Source organism: Sarcophilus harrisii, chromosome 5 (assembly GCF_902635505.1).
Source record: "Sarcophilus harrisii chromosome 5, mSarHar1.11, whole genome shotgun sequence".
In the NCBI taxonomy this organism is placed as follows: Eukaryota; Metazoa; Chordata; class Mammalia; order Dasyuromorphia; family Dasyuridae; genus Sarcophilus; species Sarcophilus harrisii.
The window spans coordinates 245,283,247-245,297,634 of NC_045430.1; the positions used below are offsets into that span (position 1 = coordinate 245,283,247).

A 14,388-nucleotide genomic window follows, 5' to 3' on the forward strand; every position below is an offset into this window, starting at 1 on the left:
GTGTGTGTGTTCTGCATGAAAGGGAGGCTAAGACTCTGGAAGCTAGAATGATGAAGGCTCCTTTAAGGTAGAGAGCCTCAACAGATGTCCACTTTTGGGGGCCATATTTGAGGATGAGAGAGAAAAAGTCCAGAAAAAGGCAGCCAGGAGGGTGAATACCATATGAAGACTCAGTGAAAGAACTGGGAATGTTTAGTCTGGAGAAGAGAAGACTTGGCATGGTGGAGGGCTGGGATAGTATCTGAAGGGATGTCATGTGGAAGGAGAACTACCCTTGTTTACCTTGGACCCAGAGGGAAAGAGCTAAGAACAGTGGGGTGGAAGTTTAAAAAGGAAAAGCTTCATAACAATTAGTGGTGTCCAGAAATGGATTGGACTGTCTCCAAAGTTGTTCAAGCCAAGCCTGAGCAGACACAAATTAGGAGGGTTTTTTATTAGCTCACCTCTCAAGTCTCCAAATTATTATAGTTGTTATAGTAGAGAGTCTTTCAAGTATCATTTGGACTTTGTGGCTGAGAGATCTCTTCCAATCGAAATTCTCCATCAGGAATTCTAATGGTGCATTATTCTTCTTTGAGATCCTATAATAATGAGAGAAAGCTTTCTAGCACATCATGGAGATTCTCTGTAGAAGATTTATATAAGTCAAGAATTTATTGTTGTTCATTTGTTTCAGTCATGTCCTACTCTTTGTTTACACCCCCATCTTGACAAAAGTAATGGAGTATTTTGCCATGTCCTTCTCTAGCTCATTTTTATAGAGGAGAAACTGAGGCAGGAAGAGTTAAATGACTTTCCCAGGATCACATAACAAGTAAAAGTCTAAGGTCAGATGTGAATTCAGGCCTTCCTAACACCATTTCATCACCTAGCTATCCCTAGACAAGAATAGAGAAGCCTCTATTAGGAGGCTTCTATAGAAGTCTTAATCTCTTGGCACGGGGAGTACCTGCAATTTTGGAGTCTCAGACCTATTAAGGTAAAACAAATTCTCAGAGAATGTGAAATTTCCACAGATCATTAAAGTTGTATTGGTTTTCAGTTCATTGAAAGATCCAAATCTCCATAGGAGATATTGAGAGAAGACACATTTTTCAGAATTGTAGGAATTCTTTTGACCAGGGAATAGTTGAGAGAAAGGCAATCTCGGGCAGGAAGCCCTGGGTTCAAATTCTGCCTTTGACAGAATGGCTGTGGCAAGTCACTTAACTCCTTGGTGCCCCAGTGTACTTTCTCTAAATAAGAACTAATTCCTAGAAGTCTAGAAATTTGGGTTCTGACCTCCATTGGTAGAGTTTCCTAATGTATAATTCCTTCCATCAGTGAAATCATAGGTCCAGACTGAAAGAAAAGAAAGAGAGAGGGGGAGGAGACAAAAGGAAGGGCCAGAAGAAGAGAGGAGGGAAGGAGGGAAAGAAGGGAAAGAGGGAGAAAGGGAGGGAGGGAGAGAGAGAAAGAGAGAGGGAAGAGAGAGAGAGAGAGAGAGAGAGAGAGAGAGAGAGAGAAAGAGAGAGAGAGAGAGAGAGAGAATTCTTTCTTTCTGCATGGGGAAAAGCAGGAAACTTGGTTTAGAACATGAGATAGAGCAATCTCCTCTCTTTATTAGAGTGACTCCTGCCCAAGTAGCCCCAGTATCAGAGCACAGTTATTCAGCTCTTTATAAAACACCGAAGATCATTATCTTTAAAATGATGGCTACCAAAAAAATGAATCCTGTTTTTGCTTGAGGACTCCCCTATTTTCTAGCTTTATGGTTGACCACAGTGATGGAGGAGGAAAGCTTTATAGTCTGAGTTGAACTTCGAGTACTCAGCTGTGTGCATCTCTTCTCCAAGAAGTGATGATAGAAAAAAAAAAAAAAAAAAAGAAAGTATCAACTAGGAAGCTGAGAGCAAGGAGAAAGTTAAGTATATGCTTTGTGGGGAAAGGAGAACGTGAGGAGGAGAAGACAGAGAGGAGACATATTGCAAAAGCAGACAGCTGATGTGATGGATTGTGGAAAGCAGTCTGGAGGAGAGGGGAAGTATATCAAAACATGGAAGTCATTGGTTTGGTACAATTATGAATCAAGCTGTGGATCTCGGCCACAAACGTCAATGCTTATCCGGGTGAAAGCAGCAGGATCCAAGGCAGGAATACGACGTCTGTAGCCATGGGGTATCTTTGCTCAGAATTAATGGCAGGAAAATCCTGAGCAAAATCCTGTCCTAATAGCAGGCTGACTTGTTCCTGTGAGTCACTAGGCTTTCTCAAGATGGTGTTTTCACCAACAAACTGACTTTGTAGCTAACATAATACAAATACTGTCTTGAAGTGACTTATGGATCAATACCAATGAGTTCCAAATAAGTTTTTTTTTTCTTTTATCTTTTAGTATACTAATTCCCATATGAGGTAGTATATTGACTGTTTTCTGCATTTTGGTAATATTTTAATTTTAAATATTATTTTTTTCCTTTTCTGATTCCCCTTACCTCCCAGTTGCTGATCCCACCCCAAAAATTATCTTTTCATTACTTTATATATGTTTTATATCTTTTTATACATATGAACATCATTTCCCCTGATAGAATATAAGCTACGTAAGGAGAGAAAAACTGTTTCATTTTTGTCTTGTACACCATTACTTGGCATTGCACCTGGCATCTGGCAATAAATGCTTATTGATCAGTTACTTCAGAACTAGACTTGGGAAGGGGTTTGGATAGAGATTTAAATCATTGAGTCTACAAGGGATGCGAGACATTGAGTCCAACTCTTTAATTTTACAGATGACTAAATTGAGGTTCAGAGAGACCCTTGACTAGACCCACAGCTAATTAAAGGCAATGAGAACTAGGACCCTGTTGTTTTGATTTTTAGTCTCATCTTCTAATCATCACACCATATTACTTATTTATCATAAGAATTTTTTTTCAAGACAGAGAAATCAAGACTTAGATTATCTCCAAAGTATAGAACAAGTCTGATAGAATCAGAACTAAAATCCTTGCCATTTTGCCTTCTATGTAACTAAGCAGGAACCCGTCAGGATTACATTTGTTAATGATGTACTGAGTCAAACAGATCATCATTTCACTTTAGCAAATATATTAAATTTATGTGCATTCTTTTAACTCCCCTTTCCTCTGTAATCATAGGAGCTTATAGGTTTTAAACCTGAAAAGATCTTTAAAGTTTTATTTTAATTTAGCCTTGTCATTTTATAAGAAAACTGGGCTCCAGAAGAGTTTAATGAATGACCCAGTGGTACATACAAAATAAGTACACCCAGAATTCTTACCCAGTGCTCTGTGATTCCAAATTCAGAATGCTTTTCAATATACACTACTGTTTTTCCCAATCATAGAGAGATTTTAAAAAATTTACTGTGATTTAAACAAGAATTTTTGTTTTTATCATTTCATTTTTACAAATTTCCCTCCTGCTTTTAAGCACTTGTTATGTATTTCAACAGGTCATTTTTTCTTCCCGAGATGAATGGCATCTAAGCCTACTGGCGTATGCAGTTACCCTCCATCTCCTCCTCTTGCTGAAAGGGGAGTTCATAAAGATGATGAAATAATTATTTGAGAATGTATGGTCTGACTCTGCCCCTTGCACAGTTATTACTGAAGCCAATGAGGAGGAACTTTATTACTATATTGGAGATGAACAGACAAATCTAGAAATATGTTTCAATGCTCCAAGGCAAAGCACGATGACCTCTTCACACCTTTCTTTCTTTGATTATATTATTATACGGCCAATAAAGTATGGTTATAGAGCATCAAGGGAACTACTCTGGTACAATATAAAGAAAGCAAATGATGGTATGTACATGTACCCAAGAATTGAAACCAGTTTGTGTTCTAATGGCAGTTATATACTAGATAATTATCCTATTATCTAATGGGATGTGAATAGCTGTGCAAACATTAAGGAGCTGTGCCAGTGCCGGCTATCATCATCATCATCATCACCATCACCCCAACAAGTCTGGAATAAGAGATATTTGAAACCTACCTAATAAAAGTGTTATTTGAAAAGGAGAAGCAGCTCAAATGAAGTTGTAGAGTAAGAGGTACTCTCTCCAGACACTTGGGCTTTAAGTTGTAACTTGTAGATGAAACTTTTATCAGAATCAACTCTGGATAGTGGCCATTAGGAAAGGGTATGACCTGGAGTTTGTCATTAAAAATTAAAAAAATTTATACTTTAATATATTTAACATGTATTGGTCATCCTGCCATCTAGGGGAGAGGGTGGGGGGAAGGAGGGGAAAAATTGGAACAAAAAGTTTGGCAATTGTCAATGCTGTAAAATTACCCATGCATATAACTTGTAAATAAAAAAGCTATAATAATAAAAAATAAAAACGAAAGAAAAATAAAAAATATAAATCACATTGAAAAAAAAGTTTTTCGATTTTTGACCACTTTTTGCCCAAGAATTTTTTTACATGATCCCGGGTATTTAGGTATATTAAAAAGGTATATGAATCAAACATTTGCTGATAATAAATCATAATCTCATGACCATCACATTCAGTTATGTGACTCCATATGGGACCATGATCCACAGTTTAAGAAGCTTTGATCTAGAAGCTAATGATAAGTCTGGGGGGGGGGGGCAAGGAGGAGGAGTCTGTAGATTGGAGAATATGATATGCCGTTTGAAAGAACTAACAATATATACCTGGAAGAAGAGAAGACTTAGGGAAGACATGAGACCTGAGAAATACCTTAGCTTAAAAAGGCCAAGATCTGCTGCATCCTGGGCATCTTCAGTCAACCTGATCTATGTCTTGTCACTGGACTAATATGATTCTGGAGGAGAAAATGAGGTTGATGACTTTGCCCAGCCCTCCCTCACTTAAATCCAAGAATCACCTTCCTGATGTCATTGGTCCTCTTCAAGAACAAAGGACAAACAGTAGCAATCTTTAAACACTGAAAAAGCTGCAATGTGCAAGAAATATTAGGCTTAGTGTGCTTGGCACCAGAGAGTAGAATTAGGAGAAAAGTGTGGTTGCTGTTACCAAGAAGGCTTCTTTTGGGATGGGACAGGTGGGAATTATTGGGAAGTATCAATGATGGAATGGGAGCACCAAAAAAAATTAAAATTTTTTAAAATAAATATTTTATCAAAAAAATTTAAAGCAATAAAAAGCAATGATTGGAAGTTGAAGAGAGTTGGATTTTGGCTCTATGTGAGGAAAATCTTCCTAACAATCAAAGAGATCCAAAAGTGGAATGAGCTAGCTGCTTTGGAGGTCATAAATTTCCCCTCTATGGAGGCCTTTAATCAGAACCTGGATGATCATTATTTGTCGAGGCATTGTAGAGGGAATTTCTAGATGAATATTGGTGGGACTAGACAGCCAGAGAGGAAGGAACCTCTCTGAGGTTGAAAGAATCTGTGGTTCTGATTCTCAGGTGGAAACAAGATTTTCTGTTCCATGCTAGTAGGCATTTGTCTTGGATATAGCCGTCTGAATCATGTGGCAGCTGCAGTTGAGGTTTTCTGCGGGGTGGAGTCCAGGCCTTTCGGCCCAGTCTGTGATTTGCTTACCTTGGCTTCCCGTTTTTAATTGAAAAGAAATCTTTCTGCCCAAGTTACCTTCCCTATCCCACCCAGGGTAGGACAACTGGGTCATATCCTTCATTAGGAAAAGTAACTGCTGTGGCCCAAGGGGGACTTTTTGATGTTTTCTACTTCTCTCACTGCCTAGGACCATCCCACTGTCTTAGTCAGTTGTATCCCTTTTATCATTCTGTTAGTTTGGACTGGGTCCAGTATCTTCTATATCTATCATTGAGAGTTAGGAAACCCAATTTCCAAGGAAGTAAGTAGATGGGGATTAATGTGAGTGTTGTGTTTTATAAGGCTACCAGAGCTTGATCTCGGTTTCTCTCTGTCTCTCTCTCTGTGTCTCTCTCTGTGTCTCTCTCTGTCTCTCTCTGTGTCTCTTTTCTCCCCTTGTATCTAGTTGTTTGAATGTTATATTACTATATCACACTATCTCCATCATCTGTGTCTCCATCATTGTGACATAACTGTGTAACACTGTCTCCATCACTTATATCACTATGTAAATCTATCTCCATCACTCCATTACTGTAACATCCCTGTGACCACTATATCCAAAATTTGTGTCACCTTAGAGACATTGATTCTCTATGAGGTTCAGTTTCTTTCTCTAGAGAATGAGAGAGTTGGATTAAATGATACCCAAAATCCCCTTCAGTAATAATATTCTGTGCTTCTGAGATCACAAATTGCATCATAATCACAGGCTTCAAGCTTCTCTTATTTCTACCTTTAAAGAAAGCTTATTGATAACTCTTGTTTTTTATAGCTTTTTATTGACAAAACTTAACACTGACCCTTGCAAAAACTTCTGTTCCAACTTTTCCCTTCCTTCCCTCTACCCCCTCTCCTAGATGGCAGGTAGTCCCATACATGTTAAATATGTTAAAGTATGAATAACTCTTGTTTTTACACCACCAAAATTTATCCTCATATCCTTCTCCTTCCCCTTTTCCAGAGAGTCATCCCATATAAGACAGAATTTTTTTTTTTAAAAAGCATGAGAAAAAAATCAACAAAACATTGAAAAATGTCTAAAAAGACAATGTCCCACATCCATGGAACTTTAACCTCTGCAAAGGAGTTAGTGTATATGTCTTTTTGTAACTCTTCTTTGGGACTGTTTTTGTTCTTTGTAATTCTTCAGGGTTCACTTCCAATTATTTTGTGGTGGTTGTTCTTTATAGTCACATCTCTGTAGTCATTGTGTATTTTTATTCTTGGTTTTTCTTTTTTTACTCTACATCGATTCCTATAACTCTTTGGTGCTTCTCTATATTCATCATATTTGTCTTAAAGAACAGTATTAAGTTATATTACATTCACACACAACAAGTTATTTAGTCATTTTTCTATTTAATAGGCATTTATTCTGTTTCCATTTCTTTGCTATCACAAAAAAGTACTACTATGTGACACTGTATATTAATGTGGGTTTATATATCTATCTAATTTATTTATCTAGGCCTGATTCACAGCTCCACCAATAATGCACTAGATCTTCCTGCAAACCTTCCTTGCTCTCCTTTGTCATCTTTGCCAGTTTGTAGGGTATGAAATAAAACCTTTCACTGTTTTGATTTGAATCTCTCTAATTGTTAGTGATTCAGAGCATTCTTTCATACAGTTATTAAGAGCAATTCTTTTGAGGATAGTTTTTCCCTATCCTTTGACCACTCAACTACTGGAGAATGACATTTGGTCAAAATAATTTATAAAATAGGGATTTTTTTCCTAAATAATTTATTTTGGGGGCTCAATGAACATTGGAGTATTGATGTCCATTGTTTCTGGCTATCCTTTGTCTAATTTGTTTCACTGAACTACTTCTCTATCTTTTAACCAATGCTGAATAGTTTTGCTGTTTCATAATATAACGAAGTCTGGAAGTGCTATTTCTACTTCCTTAGTATTTTTTTCATCATTTCCCTTGACATTCCAGATCTTTTTTTCAAATGAATTTTGTTATTATTTGAGCAAATAATGTTTTGTTATTTTTTAATCAAATAATGTTTTGGGTTTTTTTAATGAAATTGTGTTTTGTGATTATTGTATCAAATAATGAAAGGGCTAGGGCTCATTGCACTGAAATGTCAGGAAAAGAGGAGAAGAAGAAGAAAAAGAAGGAGGAGGAGGAGGAGGAGGAGAAGGAGGAGAAGAAGGAGAAGGAGGGGGAGGAGGAGGAGGAGAGAGTAAAGCATGCCATCAATGTCAGGAAAAGAGAAGGAGGAGGAGGAGGAGGAGGAGGAGGAGGTGGAGAGAATAAAGCATGCCATCAAAAACATGTATATTTGAAAGAGAAGGCAGGCTGGTGAGAGAAAAGAGCAAGTGATAAAAATGGAGAGCTCATTGTCTTTATGATGTCAGAACAATATGAGGAATGATTCTGGCACAATGGATGGTTCCCTTAGGGTGAATTGATGTGAAGATGTGAATCACAGCTGTACAGCATGAACAAACATGGATAAGTGACAATCTGTGTCACTGAAGGGAAAACTCAGCACAGATCCATTAAAGCAGAGCTTTTTTCCACTCGTGACCCTGTTTTACCCAAGAAATTTTTATGTGACCTTGTGTATATAAGTATGTAAAATATGTATATAAATCAAACATTTACTGATAATAAACCATAATGTTATGATCCCCACATTTGATTATTAGACCCCATATGGAGTCCCAAACCACAGTTTAAAAAGCAGGACATTAGAATACTAGTGATACTTATTAACAGTGAAACATAAAAAGCTGACCTTGCAGCTAGGAAGATTTGGATTCAAGTTCTACCTTAAGTATATATGGACTGTGTGATCCTGGGGAAATATCTCAACTCCTTAATGGCCCCCCAGATAGCTCTCTCTAAGTCTCTAAATTGCAGGGTAGGTGCCCTTTCTCATAAGTGTTGAAATCTCTTTGGAGATTAATTAACACTTAATTAACTAACACTTAATGGGAGCTTCCTGCTAAACTGCATAATTAGTGGCTAAAGTCAGGAGCACCTGACCTTAAATTCTTACTGCCTTGGTTACTTACTGTGTGACCCTACAAAAATCACTTGACCACTCTGGGCCTCTTATTTCCTCATTTGGAAAAATGAGAGACTTGAACTTGATCTCCAGGGTCTTTCCAATTCTAAATCTAAGATGTTGGCCTTGTAAGTCTATAATTACATGTCTGTCATTCTCCTAACTCCAACAAAATATCTGTTTATAGGGTTTTTTGCAGCTTAAGAAACCTTTTATGTGCATCATCTCACTTGAGTACTCCAGCAACTCTGGGAGATAGTTAGTATTAGGATTATTTACTAGAATCATCAACCACTACATCATTAAGAGTTTTGTTTTTGTTGGGTTTTTTTTTTCCTCTAGACAACTGGAGTTAAGTGACTTGGCCAGGGTCACACAGCTAGTAAGTGTTAAGTGTCTGAGTCCGGATTTGAATTCAGGCCCTCCTGACTCCAGGGCCAGGACTCTAATCCTGCCCTTGGATCATTGAGAGTTGATGGTAAAGGCCGAAAACATTTTGGCTTCCTAGACAGCCATAGCGAGAGATACTTCATTCTTTCCTTATTTGAGTCCAGAAGCAAAGGGATAGGAAGCCCAGGGCACTAAATTCAAGAAGTTTCTAACTGGGAATGCTGCTTCCTAAACTCAGCATATTTAGTGAAAATAGGAAGCTTTCGTCCAAGAGTCAGAAAACACCCAGGCCAAATGACTGGAACTTACTTGTTGCATGTGTGTGGGAAACCCAGAAATCTATAGTAAATGGTCCGAGAAAGTCAGATGGGTTTTGGTGGTTTTCCTGGGCCAGATTCCCCGCCTATGCCATTATGGAAATATCCTCCGATGGAGAAGATCCCCAGAGTCTTGTGGGATGGAATATTTTCTTTTCTATCTGCTATTGAGCTTGGGTTTTACTTAGGAGAGAATAGTGCTATATTTGGTTAATCATCTTTTTCTCTCAGTTCATAAAAATATTTGTCACACTCTAGGGAGAATAGAGTGCCTACCCCAACCTTGTGTAGTAATAAAATTGGAGAGGATGAATGAGTGTATTCTGCAGCAGAGGATATGGTTGGGGAGTGGTACCAGACATGGAACATATAGGGTCATCACTATGCTTTCGTGACATCCTTTATTCCAGAGATTTTTAATTTTTGTGTGTCACAAATTCCGTTGGCAGAGTGGTAGAACCTATAGACCCCTTCTCAGAAGGTTTTCAAATGACTCAAATAAAATTCATATAATTACAAAGAAAGCCAATTTTATTGAAAGAACTATCAAAATTTATTTTTTGAACTTTATGGAGTCCAAGTTAAGAATGTCTGTAGTATTCTGCTGGTTGAAAAGTCCAATGTTCTCCATCACTGACTGAATCCAAATACGATTTTAACAAGATTAGATAATAGAGAAAGAGAGACCCATGTTCTGAGAGGAGATTAATGGCTGAGAGCATGAAGAGAAGTACTGGGCCTTTAAAGAATTAAGTAGGATAGATTTCAGGTTGACTAGAAATCATCACCAGATAACAGTGGCCTCCATGAAGGGAAACAAAGACTGTAATCCATCTTCTCTGGCCACAGGGCGAAAAGCAAAGACAGAATAAAGCTGTCAATGAAGTTTCCCTTTTGTGTGTTCAATCCTCTTTTTTTGCTCTAGTGAAAATGGAAGTCTACGTAAAACTATGAAAACCAACAGTCAAGCTGCTTATGTTGAAGCCATGTTGTTGAACCCAAAATGGCAGCCTCATGGACTTATGGGTCACAAATCTTTAGCCAAATACTAAGTGAGAAATGGGGCAGATGCCTGAATCAAAGAAAAGATTCCTTGTAGAGATTATTTTCTATCTTCATGATGTTATCGGTAAAAGAGATGGCTTTGACAACTATTTTAGGAAAAATTTGCTGCAAGACCAAAAACACACTGGGACTTTTAATAATTTTTTCTTTCTCGAAGTCTTCAAACCAGGCTGTGTTTTTTTTTGTAATTTATGAACAATATTCCTTTTCTTCTCTCCTAGATAAACCATGTGGGGATCCCCCTTCCTTCCCTCACACCATCCTACATGGCCACACTGGATTTGAGATGGGAGATGAGCTGCTGTATGTCTGTGCTCAGGGCTACGTCATGGGTCACAAGGAAACTGCCTTCACTTTGCTCTGTGACAGCTGTGGGGAATGGTATGGACTGGTACAGGCCTGTGTGAAAGGTAAGCCCGCCATATTGGGGTTCCCACAGGATGTTCCACACATAATGGATGGGCAGGAAGAGCTAGAAAGAAGTTTGTTTTTTAAAAATCTAGAGGTTTTAGTAGTTTGTAAGCTCAATTTGGGTCCACTGTATGATATAACAGCAAAGCTAACACTAGCACAGTTCTGGACTCAAGGAAGATGAGGGATTGAAAGCCCCATTTTAGAAAAGACATTGTATGATGATGGAGAAACAAGAGGACCAGGGACCAAGACATAGATCTGAGGATGGATATGAAGAATTAGGGATGATTGGACTAGAGGAGAGAAGGAAGACATGATCCCTGTCTCCAAGGGACTAGGTTTATCAAAGAGGGATTGTAATTATTCTGCTTGATCGGAGGTCAGAACCAAGAGCCAGCAGTCAAAGTTGCTTTGAACAATATTTTGACTCCATATAAGAAAGAACTTCCCAAAATGCAATGGGCTGTTTTGGAAGGTAGTGACTTCCCCATTCTTGGAAGTGTTAAATAGTAGATAAAGTAGATAGCTACTTGTTGATAATATTTTAGAACAAAACTCCTTAAACCATAGATCACAACACCACATGGGGTGGTGTAACTGAATGTGAGGGGTCATGAAATTGTGATTTACTATCAGTAAATGTTCGATTTGTGTGCCTATTTTATATACTTATATACTTAGGGTCATGTAAAAATTTAGGTAAAAAGGGATTGTGAGTGGAATAAGTGTAAGAAGCCCTGCTATAGAGGATATTACTATACAGATATGGGTTGATAAGGTCTCTTGAGTCCCTTTCAATCTTGGAATTCTGTTTCAAAGACAACCCCATCCATCCCCAAGTAAAGAACAAAGGGCAGCATGAGAGGAAACTAGAGTTTAGATACAGCTGTCCAACAACATCCTAGAAAATAGCTCAGATCTTTCAAGAACTCAACTTTCTTGGTTTCTTTCAGTCAGAAATTAGGATTCAATGAGGTAGAGCTTTTGTTTGGATGACCTTCGTTTGGTTGACTGTGAGATGAAACCATCAGGAGTGTTTGCTGGCCTGGAAACTGCTTCATGGCCTCGGTGTGTGGCCATTAGACAGGCCTGTGGCCAGCTTTGTGGAGACGCTTCTGTCCTGTTGTTGGATCACAGAATGCAGCAACCATGTTGAACTACTTACTCATGAAGTCTAGCTCCAAGTTACCAACAATTTCAGTCTCTCCTTTCTCTTTACAAGAGCCAGCCCATCTGTCAACAAACATGTATTAAGTGCCCACTATGTGCCAGGCAAGGAGGTTCTCAGTTCTTGTTTCAGAGCATGAGGAGTCTCCTTAGTGGAAGCTTCCTCAGACCAAGTTCAGTCAATGAGAGAATTAGTTGCTTCAGTCATATTACTGCCCTTTGCCACTAGAAGCAGCTCAGGCTTATAAGATTATGGTTAGAAAACCAATGTCACAATATTTCCCCTCCTATAATCCCTTTACTACTACCCCACTTCCTATCTTCCACTGGGTTTTTATCATATCCTTTCTGCAACTCACCCATCCTTCCTGGCTTCGAGCTTTGTCTGCACCATTCCCCCTTCTATTCTCCTCTCCTATTTTGCCTTCTACTTCCTCCTGAAGGAAGAAATTCAGATTATTCAACTCAAGAAAGAAAGAATTAGAGGTGGGAGAGAAGGAAGTGTCTAATTGTGTGAAAGATAATTATATAAAAGATAATAAATAATTTGTTTTCTCTCCTCACTACAACACATCTTCCCCACTACTTCCTCTCCCCAATTACCTCCCGTGACTTCCTATTACTTTGAATATAAAATAAGATAAAATAAAGCCTTTCATGAGCTGATCAGATCCTACCCTTCTAGCTTATTACAAATTATTCCCCTTCACATATACTATAGCACTCTGTGCTATAGTACAATAGGATAATCATAATGTTACATTATAAATAATATATTGATTATTTTAATAATTAATACTAATAACTAGTTTAGGTTTGCAAAGCACTTTACAAATATTTCCTCATCTTATCTTCACAACTATCCTGCTATTATCATTCCAATTTCATAGAGGATACTGAGGCTAAGAGATTACATGAATTTTTCATTTTGCATAGGTAGTGATACTATGTCTCTCTTCTTTGTCTTTGCATTGACTCTCCCCCACACCTTCCTCCACCTCTTGAAATCCCTGACTTCCTTCAAGATTCAATTCAAGCATCAGCTTCTTCATAAAGTCTTCCTTTATCCCTCTAGCTGCTGCCATCTTCTCCCCCAAAATTATCTTGTATATATCTATTTTGTATATTTGTCTTAATGAAAGCTATCTCAATATGATTCACATGGAGACCAGAATAAGATATCTCTACCATCTCCTTTCCCCAGTCTTCTCCAGGAAGATTTTAATTCCTGCCAGGAGGGAAACAGGAAGTGGAGGGTAGAGGCTGATCATTCTGCTCTCCATAGAAAAGGATAGCAGGCTCAAATTATGTCTATCTATTCCATTAAACATCCTTCATTTAGGGGAGTTCTTTTTTCTCAGTAGTATTTTATTTTTCCAAATACATGTAAAGATACTTTTCAACATTCATTTTTGTAAGATTTTGTGTTCTAAACTTTTTCTCCCTCTCTTCCTTACCTCTTTTCTCCCCAAGACAGCAAACCATCTAATATAGATTATATCAGCTTAAATATATTTCCATATTCATCATGATGTGCAAGAAAAATCATACCAAATGGAAAAAAACTATGAGAAATAAAAAGCAAACAAACAACAACAAAAGGTGAAAATACTACTCTTTCATCTACATTCAGTCTCTTCAGTTCTCTCTCTGCATGTGGACAGCATTTTCTAGACCAAGTCTCTTGGAATTGTCTTGGATCACTGCTGAGAAGAGCTAAGTCTGTCATAATTATAGGGGGTGTATTTCTCAATTCAAGCTAAACTCTTGATCAATATGATTTATTGGAAAAAGGAAGATCTCAACCTCTATATTCAAAGCTTGACTTCCTCCCACCAATACCAGTTCCACAATGGAGACATACACTGCAAATTGCTGATTGCAAAAAACAAAAAAACCCATTTATCCAAATCAATAGCAAAACAGAAGTCAGAAAGAATATACATGTAAAAAGATATACCAGGCAATACAGACTAAAGATACTCTCCCATTGGGAGCTCCATTGGGAGTAAGGTATCTCAGCTCAACCAAGAGAAACAGAGACAGACACAGGGACATAGAGACAAACAGACAGAGACAAAGATAGAAACAGACATAGAGACAGACAGACACAGTTACAGTCACAGAGAGAAAAAAGAGAGACAGATGAAGAGAGAGACACAAAAACAGATACTGAGACAAAGACAAAAAGACAAAGAGACAGACAGAGAGATGAAGAGTCAGAGAAAATTCCTTTAAGCTTCCAGTGTACCAAGCTAAGGATAAGGACATGATAGAGACTGCCAGCTCCTCTCATGAGTCTTCCCAGAGTCTTTCTGCCTTCATGGCCCTGAAGAGAAGTTGGAATCTCACACGTCCTCTCTCGCAAACACTGGAAGCCAAAAGTCCCCCAAAAGACTGAATAAAATCAGTCTCTCGTCTCTACTTCTCTGAACAACTCT

At 38.1% G+C, this 14,388-nt stretch overlaps 1 protein-coding gene across 1 annotated transcript in view; it reads left to right on the forward strand.

Annotated features, from left to right (window-relative positions):
* SUSD5 (sushi domain containing 5) overlaps window positions 1-14,388 on the forward strand; it is a 102,750-nt gene that overhangs the window by 60,057 nt on the left and 28,305 nt on the right. Inside the window, exon 4 of the mRNA XM_012551297.3 lies at window positions 10,588-10,776. Within this exon, the coding sequence (XP_012406751.2) occupies window positions 10,588-10,776 (189 nt within the window). The remainder of the gene's footprint in view (window positions 1-10,587; window positions 10,777-14,388) is intronic.